Genomic DNA, 15899 nt, shown 5'->3' with positions numbered 1-15899 from the left:
CACCAGCTTTAAGACTTAATGTTTTTGGCCGGGCGCAGTGGCTCACGCTTGTAATCCCAGCACTTTGGGAGGCCAAGGCAGGGGGATCACGAGGTCAGGAGATCGAGACCATCCTGGCTAACACGGTGAAACCCCATCTCTACTAAAAATACAAAGAATCAGCCGGGTGTGGTGGTGGGCGCCTATAGTCCCAGCTACTCGGGAGGCTGAGGCAAGAGAATGGTGTGAACCCGGGAGGCGGAGCTTGCAGTGAGCCGAGATCGCACCACTGCACTCCAGCCTGGGCGACAGAGCAAGACTCAGTCTCAAAAAAAAAAAAAAAAGACTTAATGTTTTCCTTGTTGGGTTTTGGACTCACTTGGGGCCTCTTACTCTTTGTATTTCCTACTTCTCCCTTTTGGAAGGAGAATATTCTCTGCCTTTCTTACCATTGTGTTTTGGAAGTAAATTGTTTTGATTTCACAAGCTCACAGCAGGAAGGGAATTTGCCTCAGGATGTATCATGCCTTGACTCTCGCTTATATATGATTTAGATAGACTCTGGACTTTGGACTTTTGAGTTGATGCCAGAATGAGTTAAGACTTTTGGGGCTATTGGGATGGAATTAATATATTTTGCATGTGAGAAGGACACGAATTTTGAGGCCAGGGGCAAAATTCTATGGTTTGAAAGTGTTCCCCAAAAGTTCATATGTTGGAAACGTAATTGCCATTGAACAGTATTAGAAGGTGGGGCCTTTAATAGGTGACTAGACCCTAAAGGATCCGCCTTCTTGGAGGGGTTAATACCATTATTGTGGGAATGAGTGAGTTATTGCGAGAGTGGGCTCTTAATAAAAGGATAAGTCCGGCTGCCATTTTCTCTGTCTTGTGCACAGGCTTGCTAGCTATCCATGTGATGTCTTCCACCATGAGATGACCCTTCCCAGATGCTAGCACCATATTCTTGGACTTCCCAGACTCCAGTTCCTTGAGCCAAATAAACTCCTGTTCTTTATAAATTACCCAGTCTGTAGTATTCTGTTATATCAGCAGAAAATGAACGAAGACACCGTCAAAAGACCATAAGGACTAATGACATTATATGTTGTATGTATTTAGCTAAATCATCTCCAGAAATCCATAACTTCTAGATAATCCATCATCATAACCTTTAGTCTTACTATCACTGAGAAGTCTTACTCTCATACCAACCAATTTTTCAGTTCTCTGACATCAACTAGGTATTTAACAATTCAATTCTGGGCCGGGCACAGTGGATCACGCCTGTAATCCCAGCACTTTGGGAGGCCTAGGCAGGCAGATCACAAGTTCAGGAGTTCGAGACCAGCCTGGCCAATATAGTGAAACCCTGTCTCTACTAAAAATACAAAAAAAGTTAGCTGAGCGTGGTGGTGCACGCCTGTAATCCCAGCTACTCAGGAGGCTGAGGCAGGAGAATTACTTGAACCTGGGAGGCGGAGGTTGTGGTGAGCCGAGATCGCGCCACTGCATTCCAGCCTGGGCAACAGAGTGAGACTCTGTCTCAAAAACAAAAAAACAAAAAAACAAACAAAAAGAAACCAATTCAATTCTGACACTAAGTCTTAAGAGTTAACCATATCCTACAGGTTAAGGGCTCAGTCCTAGACTGTTCCTACTTCAGATGCCAGCCTTTGTTATTACCGGTGACTTCAACACATTCAAAAATCTTGGTTCACACATTCTACTCTTTGACAGTGGTTTTTTCTTGCCAGCTTATTTCTTTCAGTACACGCCCTCCAATGAGTCTTTGTCCCTTTCAGGATTCTTCATCCATTGGCCCCATAATCAGTTAGTATAATTGATTGCTCTTGAACCACCACATGTTCTTATCTTCCCAGCTTACCTAGCTTAGATTCGAGAAACATCACAGTCATCATTCCTTTAAATACGCCATGGCCCCTTTGCCTTTCTGTTCCTCCGTTATACTCATCTAGTTAAATTCAATTCTCCACTTATGCCATGGCTACATCTGAGCAGCAGAATGTAACTAGAGAAACCTACATACCCATTTTAACTTGTCTCACATGGAGCCTTCAGCACTCCCCAGTAACTGCTCTATGTTTCCTTAATCAGTTTATTCTTTGACTCCCTCATGTCTCACACCTTCTGCTCTCTTAAAAACATCCACAACCCCTTCCCCTTACCTCTTATTCTACTGAAAAGATGGAAGCAACCAGGAGAGAACTACCTCATCTTCCCAACACCAAATCTGCCAAGTTATTTCTAAGACCAACCCTTCCACCTCTCTACTTATGCACTAGATTTCATTCACTCTGCATTACACAAAGACTTTGCTTTTCCGTTTATCCTATCTCTCTCCTATATCATCATCTTCTCCCTCTGTACTATGCATGCATCAGCATGCAAACACATTTGGGTTTAAGCTTCCAGGTTAAATTAATCCCCTCTGGTCCCATGGTCTTTCTCTGCCCCGCTTCATAGCTATCTGCTCATATTTATTTTACTCATTATAGTAAAAATCACTGGAAAATTCACTTCCTTATCTCCCATTCTCTTTTATACCTTGTTAGGGTCAAACTACTCCATCATATATCATTGCATCAAATTCATATTTTTAAGACAAGTATTAAAAAAACTGACTTTAAATAGGAATTCCGTAACTATTGAGTGAATGAATATAGCTTGATTATACTGGATGGAGGACTTTTTTAATGCTGTTACATTATTGAGTTTGGGGACATTAGCTACTTTTTCCCAACTTTTTGTTGGGGGGTAAAGATATAGATATATATATACACACACACACACACGCAAAAGATTATATAGTATATGGGTACAGGGTATCAAGAATAAATACTCAAGTACCTATCAACCAGCTTCACAGACTATTAACAATACTTCTGAAGTCCCCCTGTGCCCCTCCTTGCTGCCATCTCCCTTCCTCCAGAAGTATCCACTGTCCTGAATTTTTATGAACTATTCCATTTTTTGCCACATATTAAATGTGCCCCAATATATTGTTAGGTTTTACACATTTTAATATAAATGCAGTAATATATATTATTCAGATGTTTTTTCACTGAACAATGTTTGTGAAATTCATCTGTGAGATTGCATGAGGAAATGGTTCACTTAATTGATATGTTATATAGTGTATGAGCATAATATACTTTATCTTTCTACAATAAAAATTTTAATTTTAAGTATTAAAGTGTTACACACATGCAGAAAAATGTACAAATCCCAAATGTACAGCTCAGTGAATTACCACAAAGTAAACACTACAAACCAGTTCAAGAAACAGAGTATGACCAACACTCAAAAGCCACCCTTGAGCTCCCTTCTTGTCCTCCCCAAAGGTGACCACTATCCTCATTCCTAATCCAGAGATTCGTTTTACCTGTTTTTGAACTTAATTGATATCCTTTTGAATTTGACTTTTTTATCTCAACATTATGTGTGTAAGATTCCCCCAGTGACATGTAGCTATAGTTTGTTCCTTTCATTGCCATATAGTATTCTCTTATATGATATGGCACAATTTATCCATTTTATAGTGGATAAACATTTGGATTGTTTCCACTTTGGAGCTGTTACAAATAATACTGTAGTAAACACTCTTGGACATATATGTATGCATGCCTTTTTCGTCAACAGAGTTGCTCAAACAGGACACATAAAGTACACTTTAACCATTCTCCTTTTGGTGGATGATTGTGTTGTGCTTCTGTGAACATTTGTGTGTATTTGTCTAGATGCAAAATTATAATAGACATTCGGAAGAGTAGATACATAGGAATGTAATTACTGAGTCAGGACACATGTATCTTCAGTTTTTTTAGATAATGTAAAATTGTTTTCCAAAGTAACTTATACAAGTTTACACTCTCACCAACGGAGTATGCATTTCTTGCTACACATTCTTGCCTACAATTATTATCTGACTTTACATTTTTTGCCACTTTGGAAGGTGTGTCATGGTTTATTGTGGTTTTAATTTTTGTGTCCCTGATTACTAATAAGATTAAACATATCTGTCTTTATGGGCCACTTTGGGTTTTAAATTTTATATTTTTTCTGCTTATTCTTTAGTGTGGAGATGTACTTTCCTCAGAATGACTCTTGGATTGGTTTGGCACCCCTAAACATTCCTCGCTATGAATTTGGAATATGCGTTTTAGACCAAAAAGTATATGTTATAGGTGGTATTGCAACTAATGTGCGTCCTGGCGTCACTATCAGAAACCATGAAAATTCAGTAGAATGCTGGAATCCTGATACAAATACTTGGACTTCTCTAGAGAGAATGAATGAAAGCCGAAGTACTCTTGGAGTAGTAGTACTTGCAGGAGAACTTTATGCCTTAGGTGGTTATGATGGACAATCTTATTTACAATCTGTAGAGAAGTACATTCCCAAAATAAGAAAATGGCAACCTGTGGCACCAATGACGACAACAAGAAGTTGTTTTGCTGCAGCGGTATTGGATGGAATGATATATGCCATTGGTGGGTATGGTCCTGCCCACATGAACAGGTATTTAACTTAATAATTAAATTGCATATGTTTGTGGATTTTTAAAAGTCTCATTAGCAATGATTTCTGAGTTTTAAACAATTTGTGTGTATGAATGAACTTCCGGCATTTGGGAAACTTAATCTGCTCCATGGATATAATTGTAATTGTTTTACATGGGAATTTAATACAAACCTAACAATCAAATCCCTCTCATTAAATTTTACGTTCATTCACTATAAATGGACTAGATTTTAAAACTCAGAAACCTAAAAATAAGATGAAGTTAGACAACTTTAGATTTTGTGTGGTGTGTACATCTATGTGCACAGTATGTAAATTGTCTTTTATTGTATTGCCTAATAGAATAAAGAAGTAGAAATTTAATTCCTGTATGTCTATACAATATTATAGCACATCATAAACTTAAAACCTTATTTAAATATTCCTTTCTGAATTCTTTCCTCTAATCATACATGTATCATCAGGTATTTGACTTGTGCTGGAGTTTGAATTTGTGATATCTGTATTCTGTAGTATTATCTGAATAAAGGAGAAATATATATGAGAAAATAAAAGTATGAAGTAACTAGTTATATGAGAAATTAATCATAATTCTGAACCTTTATTGAAAATTGATGTTCCAAAGGTTTTATCTTTGGCCAGGTGTGGTGGTTCACGCCTGTAATCCTAATACTTTGGGAGGCTGATGTGGGAGGATTGCTTGAGCCCAGGAGGTTGAGGCTGCAGTGAGCCTTGAATGCACTACTACGCTCCAGCCTGAGCAACAGAGTGAGACTCTGTCTCAAAAAAAAAAAAGAAAGAAAAGAAAAGATTGTATCTTTAATAGTAATTAGAGTGGTTTTTGTTATTTTGATTGTGAGTATTTTAATGACAGGGCATACAGTCAGCCCTCCATATCCATGGGTTCTACATCCACAGATCCAACCAACTGTGGATCAAAAATATTTGAAAAAATTTACAATAATAAAAAACAAAATAATACAGTATAACAGCTGTTTGCATAGTATTATAAGTAATCTAGAGATGATTTAAAGTATACAAGAGGATATGTGTAGCTTATATGCAAATATTATACTGTTTTATATAAGGAACTTGAGCATCTGCAAATTTTGGTATCCTTGGGATGGGGTGGATCCTGGAACCAATCCTCTACAAATACCGAGGTTTGTTGACTGAGAAAGTGATGGCACAACAGCATTTCATCTGTAAATTTTAACTTCTATTGAAGCCAAAGTATTCCTCCTTTTATTTATTTATTTTTTTGCCCTTAGTTGAAGGAAAAATATGGGACATAGACATGCATTTCTATTCTTTGAAAAGCTTCTGGACAAAATTTGTAAGATAAAAGGTTAAGTATTTTAAATTTGATTATCTTGAAAGTCTTGCTGCAGTGCATCAACTCTTCTTCAATGATTTTGGTCTAATGGATTCTATCCTGGAGTTCTTTCAGAAACATTATTACCCAGTCTCTATTATGAACTCCAGAATGGTGTCACAACCTTTTAAATGCTTATGGTTTTTTCAGGAAATTAGATTAGGGCCAGAACAAGCCCAACAATCTTACCTCTGTGCCTTTGTGCCCCTTCAGAGGAAATCATAGTCTTAAACAGCTGCTAGAATTTTCTAGGGAAGCCTTTTTGAAAATTCTGATTTAATTTGGATTCCATAATGCAGCTTAGAAATGCCACAGGTTCTCTGGAACACAGTCTTGACTCAAATTCCTGAGTACTCCTAAATCAACCTGAGATAATTATGATTAGCCAGTTTGTACTATGCAATCTACAGTGATTGCTTTGCAGTAAGCCACATGAATTCTGTGAGGAAAAAAAATAAAGGTTTTTCTTTTCCCCACCCTTCTCTTCCTCTTCTCTTTCCATTAACTGTATAGAAGATCCTAAAAACCTCTGTATTAAGCCAGGCATGGGGGCATGTACCTTTAGTCCTAGCTACTCAGGAGGCTGAGGCAGAAAGATCACTTCAGCCCCGGAATTTGAGGCTGCAGTGAGCTATGATTGTGCCACTGCACTCCAGCCTAGGTGACAGAGCGAGACCTGCCTCAAAAATAAATAAAATTTAGGAACAAAAAAAAAAATCTGTATTCAATTAGTGGTTTTCAAAGTTACGTGCATACTCATTTGACTTTATTCTTGTATGAATCCCTTGAGGTTGCACTATCCTCATTTTTGCAGGTGAGAGGAAATGACTTACTCAGGATTACACAAATCCACAGCAGTAGGGTTAAGGTTCGTTTGGCCCTAGGTATACACACTTAGTACTTGAACCCAGGTCTTCTGACTCCAAGTTCTATGCTCTTAATATACTTTGCTGCTTGTACAATATAATGGAATAGCATATGGAATCGCACCTTGTTTACAAGGTAAGCTTTTATCCTTGCAATCTTATCAGCAAAACCTAAGCATTTGTGGCAGACTACTCTTGTTTAGTATCTCTCTATTATGTGAACTTTTAAAGCTGTAGTGGGTTTTAGTTTTGCTTTGACAGGAAGAATGACACAAAAGATCTGTAAATTAAATTTTTTTTAAATATTTGCAGTGTGGAGCGTTATGATCCAAGTAAGGACTCCTGGGAGATGGTTGCATCCATGGCAGATAAAAGGATTCACTTTGGCGTGGGTGTCATGCTAGGCTTTATTTTTGTGGTGGGTGGACATAATGGAGTCTCACATTTGTCCAGCATTGAAAGATACGATCCTCATCAAAATCAGTGGACTGTGTGTAGACCAATGAAAGAACCTAGAACAGGTAATAAGAATTTATTAATTTCTAAACATATAAGGCAATGTTTTCTATAATGATGTGATTGCAATAATAGTTCCTTGGAATATAGCAGTAGGAATATTACTTGTCCAGAAAAAAAAAAAAAAAAGACTTGTATGTGGTAAACTTGAAAGACAATTAGCTAGACAAAAGTATATAGATTTCTTTATTGTGACTTTTATATGCCAATGTGCATATTATTGTTTCTCAAACTTGCTGAATACATTTTGGGAAATGCTTATACTAGAGTGTGTATTTATAGAAGCTCCTTTTGTCCATGTAACAAATGTCATCTTTTCATATGTTACATACATACAATCCTCGGATTGTTCTGTTTTGTTTTCTATTGTACATCAGTAATCTGTGTGTTCACTTTCAAATGTTCTTTCTTCCCCAGGGGGTATAGTTGATCAAAAAGGGTTGTATTTCAGAGTTCGTAGAAAAAAAACAAATCCGCTTTTGTGGTTTAGGAGAAATTGTTATCTTTGAACTCAAACTCATCACATCATTTTAAGGGAAAGATTTTAAGATACTGATGGAAATGCTTTAGGGAGCACTCCTCATACAGGTTGAATATTTCCTATCCAAAATGCTTAGGACCAGAAGTGTTTCAGGTTTTGGATTTGGGATTTTGGAATATTTGCATTATGCTTACCAGGTTGAGCATGCCAAGTTCAGAAATCTAAAGTGTGAAATGCTTAAGTGAACACTTTCTTTGAGCATCATATGGTGCTCAAAAAGTTTCAGATGTTGGGCCAGGCACGGTGTGGCTCACGCCTGTAATCCTAGCACTTTGGGAGGCCGAAGTGGGAGGATCACTTGAGGTCAGGAGTTCAAGATCAGCCTGGGCAACATGGTGGAACCCCATCTCTACTAAAAATGCAAAATTAGCCTAGCGCGGTGGCACATGCCTGTAGTGTCAGCTACTCGGGAGGCTGAGGCACGAGAATCACTAGAACCGAGATCCCGCCACTGCACTCTAGCCTGGGAGACAGAGCAAGACTCCATCTCAAAAAAAAAAAAGTTTCAGATGTTGGAGCACTTTGGATTTCATATTTTTGGGTATTGGATGTTCAACCTATATTTATGATTAAAGAACCTTTTGAAACAAACATGCAAGAGAAACTGAAAAGACACGCTGAAATGAACTATTTTAGTGTTTACTATAATTTGTTTCTTTTTTATCCTTGAGAGGGAAAGCCACAGAAACAATGAGAACTTAAAAAATTGGAGTGAACTGTTTCTTTTTAGAACTATATAATATCTAAAGTAGAATTTTTAGAAGCATAAATTATGTCATTTAATGTATTTTAAATATTTCAATGTATTTGAAAACCTCATAAATTGATTTTTCTAGAATGAAATGAAATTTTAAAAAAAAAAGCCTATGGAAAGATATATACTCCATTTTCCCGTAGTGAAGGGAAAGGAAGAGTAGGATTAGAGAGGACAGGTAAAGGAAGACTTCAACTCTTGCTTTTATTTATTTTGTTTTAGTGTTTAGACAGGGTCCTACTCTGTCGAGCCAGGCAGGAGTGCAGTGGTGAAACAGTCATAGCTCACCGCTGCCTCAAACTTTTGGCCTCCAGCCATCCTCTCACTTCAGTAACTCTTACTTTTATTTTAAGGATTTTGTTTTTCCATCAAGCTCATATTGCTCCAGTAGGCCCCCCATAACCACAGGAGATATATATTCCGAGACCCCCAGTGGACTGAAACTGCAGATAGTACCAAACCCTATGTATGTAATGTTTTTTCCTATACATATATATCTATGATAAGGTTTAGTTTGTAAATTAGGTGCAGTAAGAGATTAGCAACAACAATAATAGAATAGAACAATTGTAACAATATACTGTAATAAAAGTTATGTGGATGTGGTCTCCCTCAAAATATCTTACTGTACAGTACTCCCTATTTTCTAGTTGTGGTTGACTTCAGGTAACTGAAAGCATGGAAAGCAAAAACTCAGATAAAGGGAGGACTACTGTATATTGCCTGTATAATTAATAATAGATTGTTAAAATGTATTTTAATAAAACATTAAAATACAAATTTATTTTTAGTGAGAAAAAGTATACTTCATGGTTAACATGTTTCTTTCTTCTTTGTGCCAACCTTTCCTAGGAGTTGGTGCTGCTGTAATCGATAACTACCTTTATGTCGTCGGTGGTCACTCAGGGTCTTCCTATCTGAATACAGTGCAGAAATATGATCCTATCTCAGATACGTGGCTGGATTCAGCTGGCATGATATACTGTCGCTGCAACTTTGGGTTAACTGCACTTTGACAAATGTGAACTCTCGGAAATAGTATGGTGGTGAAACTTGTACTGCATGAACAGATGGCCCAGTTTTCTGAAACCCACAAGCTGCATTGCTTTCTTTTTAACTTGAAGTAGCATGAAGACTCAAAAGTTTTGTTGGGTACTTTTAATTGACAAGTAGTTTTGGTTGCTCTTGATTACACAGTAAATCAATAATCAAAAAGAAAAAAGAGAAAAAAAAAAAGTAAAGACCTTGCCAATTGAATTGTGCACTTTTTCCCCCAAGACTGAGATGTACTAGTTTTATGTTCATAAGTGTACATGTAGACAAAACGTTGCTGCTTTTTTTTTTTTTTATTTTAGCTCTCCTTCCCTGATAACCATGATTTACTAGGATGAGCGATGCTTTAGGTGCTGGAGTGTATTGAATGAATGGACAGAATGCTGATACTGCTTCTTGGATGTAAATGCTTCACATTTTTCATTTGTTTTAAAACAAACAAAGGGCTGCTTTTTATTTTGGTACTTTTAAGGGTTGTAAATAACATGCCAATAGGTAGTCATCTGAATACTTTCCTGCTAAATGGTTTTAGGGCTAGGGATGTAATAAATTTTTAAGACAATTGCTTTTATTATCATGATATTTGGGGCCCTATTTTAGGAAATCAGATATTTACTGTTTATGCCTTTTGTATATGGGCAGGTTAACGTTGGATGAATTTAATTACCTATCTATGCTATGGTTAGCATGGATAGGAGTTTAAGCATATCAGGTGTTTCAGTTTTTCTTCAGTAGTACAGCAGGCCTCCCAGTGCTGATGTAAATATTTGAGCAGTGTTTAGTACCATTCTTAGTGCATATTAATTTTTTTCATATATCCTTATAATTTTAGTTTTTTAAGATCTTTGCTTTTTCAAAGTGTCCAGATATAAAATGGTGCTAACTGTAGGATTTATAACAAGGCTATAACTGATGTCCTTTTGGATGTTCAGTATGAGATATGCATGACATGTTTTGATAGTCTTTTGCATTTTTAATGGCTTGATTCATTTGTGCTTATTAAAAATGTTAGTGATTACGCTAATGTTAACATCCAAAAACCATCAGAATGGCCTGTGTTATGCTTTTCATGGTTCCTGAATAGTGATTTAAAGAAAGTTACACTTTTGATCTTCTTTCTTCTTGTGCTAGATATTACATGTCTTTCTTAAAAACAGAAATATATGCATTAAATATAAAGCACTAGGCAGTTATGCATTACTTTGTACATTTCTTAGGTAACTGAATATTTTAAGGTTATTGAGGAAAACTGGAACTCAATGTTTACTTGAGTAATGGTTCTAAGCTGAGTTCTACTTTGATTAAAGAAATGATCTTTTAAAGCAAAATTGTTTGCTGTAGCCAGTGACAGCTTATTTAAAGAAAGTAGTTAACTTATTTGATTTTAGCATGTTTTAGTAAACGTCTGTTAGTCTTAAACACATTGACTTGCATTTTATTATGATGTCGGTACTTGTATTTTGGAACTGTAGTCATTTGATTTTCTTTTCCTTGATTTTTTTTTTAAACCTGTCTGCGATCTCCTTATAAAGTCTCCGCAAGATAATTTTTCCTAAGAAAAAAATTCATATTATATTCTTAAGTGCCATAATGTTCTAGACTATTATTAAGAAGCCATTTGTAATTATAAAACATAGGTTCATTTGTTAGTATATATGTTTATTTCTTGAATAAATAGCCGGGCAATTTACAGTTCTTTGTTCTTCCATAAACTGCCAGTTGTAGATTTGAATATATACTACAAAACTATGTAAAATCATTTTTAATCATAAATGTAGTATCATGCTTTATGAATATTTGCACAGATTATAAAACCTTGCAAGTGATTTTTAGTCTCTTCTAATTTAGAACTCAACAGGAGCAACTAATAACAATTGATAGTCTGAGTATTTTCTATGTTGCTTGTCTGAATAACATAATAATATATAGCAATAACTTTTTCATTGATTTGAATAAATCTATTGCATAGAAATAGGTGCACTATTGTAGTTGGCCCAGACTTTATTTAAAGAAAAGCAGTTTAAAATAGATTCATCACATATTTAGTTTTAAATCCCCAATTCAGTTTTCTTTGTTTATAGCGATCAAATTATTAAATAGATCCTATTATACTATTTTTAATTCCCTATTCCCAAAAGATAAGGGAATTTGAAAGACTGTGGAAAATTATTTTAGGATGGGCGCAGTGGCTCACGCCTGTAATCCCAGCACTTGGAGAGGCCAAGGCAGGTATATCACCTGAGGTCAGGAGTTCGAGACCAGCCTGGCCAACATGGTGAAACCCCGTCTCTACTAAAAATACAAAAAATTAGCTGGGCGTTGTGGCAGGTACCTGTAATCCCAGCTACTTGGGAGGCTGAGGCAGGAGAATCACTTGAACCCAGGAGGCAGAGGTTGCAGTGAGCCGAGCTTGTACCATTGCACTCCAGCCTGGGCAACAAGAGTGAAACTCCGCCTCAAAAAAAAAAAGAAAATGATTTTAATTATAAACACATCTATTCTATACATTGTATTTTAACAATATTTTACTCATGTATCATCTCCACTATCAAATTAGTATATAATCATTTGGTAAATTAGATCAAAAACATATACTGGTCATTGTTTTTGAAAAATCTAAATTTCATCTTGATGAAGACTAAATGTGAAATATCTTGGGCAGTAGTAGTAGGAGCCATACACCAGTGAACAAATTATGAAAATCTGTGAAAGGAAGAGGAAAAGTGTTCAAAATTTAGAAGTATATTTATTTTAGGATTGCTTAACCTACTGTACTATTCGTAACAACCAGAGCTACTAATCTGACCTGACAACTAATATGTTTACATTAGCGCCTTCTTTTACAAATTTGTGAGAAGTTTCATTATGAACACTCTGCTGACAAATTGTGAATTTAAAGCCACAGGTTTCTAATGGTAAAAAGGATCAAAATGTTTGGTTATAAATCCTCAGGATTAAAAGTTTTAGAAATAATTATACATATTCAGGCAAGAAGAGAAAAGCTATTTAAGATTTCCCAGAAATATTTTGGAAAAGAGCAGCATTGGGAAATAGAAATTAATGAAATCAGTTGCAAGATACTTGCCTTCTATAATTATGTCATAACAACTTAATCTGTTAGGTACCTTTGGCTATTCAATAATCATTGGATGTTGTAATAGAATGTAAGTGGCTTTTAATGTAGCTCCAAGGATATTTATAAATTCTGTGTTATTGCTGTTATTGTTTTAAATATGAGTGAATATTATAGGAAGTGGTATCAAGTGATAGGAAAATGGCATTAGGTTTTGAAATTTTATTTTGATAATTTAACACGTATGGAGGGTTTGCTATATGTATGAGATATTCTGTTAGATGCTGTGGGAGCTAGAGAGATATACTCTTTTTCACTCAAAGAGAGTAAAATATAGTGGGAGAGACCCTAATAACTATTTTGGTGAAGGATGAATCTAATTCCTTATCTCTGACATCATAAGAAGTGATTAGAGACCTAGTTTATGCATAAGCAATTCCTTAGTGTCCAATTAGGTTTTATTGGCATGAAAAAGAAATATTAAAAAACCTAATATTTATAGAACTCCAAATCTCCTAGAATTGGATAATGTATTTTCTAGTAAGAAAACTATAGAAATTTTAAATATATATATTTCCTGTAGTATCAAGACTCTGGCTGACATTGAGAGAAATATATGTACATGTTGTGTTTATTTTCAGTTTTGGTGTTGGATTCCTGGTATTGTCACCTAAGTGCTCATTTTCAGGAAAATCAGATTCTACAATAAACACTTACTGCTTAAAGTTCAGTAAACTTGTGATAACCTCATAACCTCTGTAGTCTAAAAGTTAAGGAATTATAAGATGTCACATGTCAAGTTAACATCCAGTTCTACTTCTTAACCTTTTTTCCCTTTGTAAACAGCACTTTAATTAGACATGATTTAATTAGATAACAATTATTCCATGGCTGGATATGTACTGGATTTTCACTTACAGTACATTGATTTGGTGTTGATACACATTTGAAAAGAGTGAGGAATACAATACATTTTTAATACAATAGGTTTACAAATTTTCCTACTGGTGTGAATATGGAATCAAATAAAAATCCAGTTTACATCTCTGCAGAGAGAAAAATTGTTATCCATATGTCTTTTATATTATACATCTTTAACTAGAGATAATTTATTGTTAATTTTGTCAAGTTATCATGTGTAAGTCCCATTTATTTTTAAATACTAAGCAAAAAGTTCCAAGTTTGCCTTAAAATACAAGTGAAGTTAAAGAACTGGATGATAATGCCTATATTTTTGCCTTATGAATTGTGCTGTGTATTTTAAACCAGCAACAGTTTTGATTTTAACAGGATTCTGAAATTTTGTAGCTGTAGAGTACTAATATTTGTACTCTCTTGCAAAGAATGTGATCTAGTTGTGAATTATGTTAGTTTAAATGTTTTTGTATATGTATTTTACCTCTGAACATGTACCTTTTTAGCATCAGGGTTTTATTTTATTTATGTTTACATACTAAAGTGTCATTTAACTAGTTAAGAATTGTATTCTTTTTTATTTTAAAGGTTATTTGTGTATATTATTGTGGTAATGTTCTGTAATTATTATGGTTAAATTTCATTTAATGTAAAATGTTTAAAATAAAAATGAAAAATCTACTTTGTATATCTCATATGATAATTGTGAACTGAACCAAGCTAACTTTGTCATGCTCAGCTCTTAGGGTTTTATGCATAGATAGGTAGTAGCCATAGAGTAGCCACTCCTTTACATCCTCATTAGCAGGTTACAGTGAAAACATGTCTTAGGCCAGGCCTGGCTCAGTGGCTCACACCTGTAACCCCAGCACTTTGGGAGGCTGAGGCGGGCGGATTACCTGAGGTCAGTAGTTTGAGACCAGCCTGGGCCAACATGGTAAAACACCGTCTCTACTAAAAATACAAAAATTAGCCGGGCGTGTTGGCGTATGCCTGTAATCCCAGCTAGTTAGGAGGCTGAGGCAGGGGAATCGCTTGAACCTGGGAGGCAGAGGTTGCAGTGAGCCGAGATGGCGCCATTGCATTCCAGCCTGGACAACAGAGCAAGACTCCATCTCAAAAAAAAAAGAAAACATGTTGTAGGCCAAATTCTGCCACACATTCAGACGTTTACTAAAGAAACATTCATACGTATGACAGGAGTAAAAGTGTTCAGTAAGCCCATTGCAGTCCCAGCTTTCTGTCCTTTTAGATTCTCTAACCAGCCTTTTAAGAAAGGTTTACTCGAGGCAGACACAGTAATATCCAAGAGGATTTCATTACATTTGTGGTCAGCATCAGGTAACCAGCAATCAAAGAAACAAGCAGTTGAGACTTGGTTGCCTTTTCTTAGGAAGTGGTAAATTACAGGCCTGAATGGATTCAGTCTTTATGAGTAAAAGTAACTTTCCTTTTTCCTTTTTTTTTGAGATAGTCTCACTTTGTTGCACAGGCTAGAGTGCAGTGGCAGTGGCACAGTCTTGGCTCACTGCAGCCTCCATTTCTTGGGCTCAAATGATCCTGCTGCCTCAGCCTCCTGAGTAGCTGGAAGTACAGGTGTGGGCCACTTTCTGGCTATTTTTTTTAATTTTTATTTTGTAGAGATGAGGCCTCGCTATGTTGGCCAGGGTGTTCTCGAACTCCTTGCCTCAAGTCATCCTCCCACCTCGGCCTCTGAAAGTGCTGGATTTCTGGATTTACAGGCATGAGCCACCATGCCAGGTCAAGAGCAACTTTTTGATAATGTTGTCGATGAGCCACTTCCCCAAGAAATGCTCCCGACATTTAATATGCTAATTAGCAAAGCATTGGATACTGATTAGATTATGGATAGATAACAGTAGTACTCGAAGTTGCTTTCAGCATGAATTTCCTAGATAGAATGCTAGCTAGCCACCTGTTAACTCCAGTCTTTTAAAAAATTATAAAAATAATTTGCCATGATACATAATAGTTGTACATACTTATGGGGTACAGATGGTATTTTGATACAAAATATGCAGTGATCAAATGGGTAATTGGGGTATCCATCACCCCAAACATTTATCATTTGTGTTAGGAACATTCCAATTCTACTCTTTTAGTTATTTTGAAATATGCAATAAATTAATGTTAACTATAGTTTCCCTATTGTGCTACCGAACACTAGATCTTTTTTAAAAAAAAATTATTTTATTATAAGTTCCAGGATACATGTGGAAGACCTCAGGTTTGTTACATTTGTAAACGTGTACCATGGTGGT

At 35.9% G+C, this 15899-nt stretch overlaps 1 protein-coding gene across 4 annotated transcripts in view; it reads left to right on the top strand.

Moving 5' to 3' along the window:
* KLHL28 (kelch like family member 28) overlaps positions 1–14296 on the top strand; it is a 37735-nt gene extending 23439 nt beyond the window's left edge. For all 4 annotated transcript variants that reach the window (XM_054449155.2, XM_054449154.2, XM_054449151.2 and 1 more), the window contains 3 exons: positions 4078–4521; positions 7078–7286; positions 9429–14296. In XM_054449155.2, coding sequence (XP_054305130.1) covers positions 4078–4521; positions 7078–7286; positions 9429–9592 — 817 coding nt within the window. In that variant the 3' untranslated portion in view covers positions 9593–14296. The remainder of the gene's footprint in view (positions 1–4077; positions 4522–7077; positions 7287–9428) is intronic.
* Positions 14297–15899: the final 1603 nt, after the last annotated feature.

The sequence above is a fragment of the Pongo pygmaeus genome, chromosome 15, assembly GCF_028885625.2.
Source record: "Pongo pygmaeus isolate AG05252 chromosome 15, NHGRI_mPonPyg2-v2.0_pri, whole genome shotgun sequence".
Classification (NCBI taxonomy): domain Eukaryota; kingdom Metazoa; phylum Chordata; class Mammalia; order Primates; family Hominidae; genus Pongo; species Pongo pygmaeus.
This window is presented reverse-complemented; position numbering and strand designations above follow the sequence as displayed.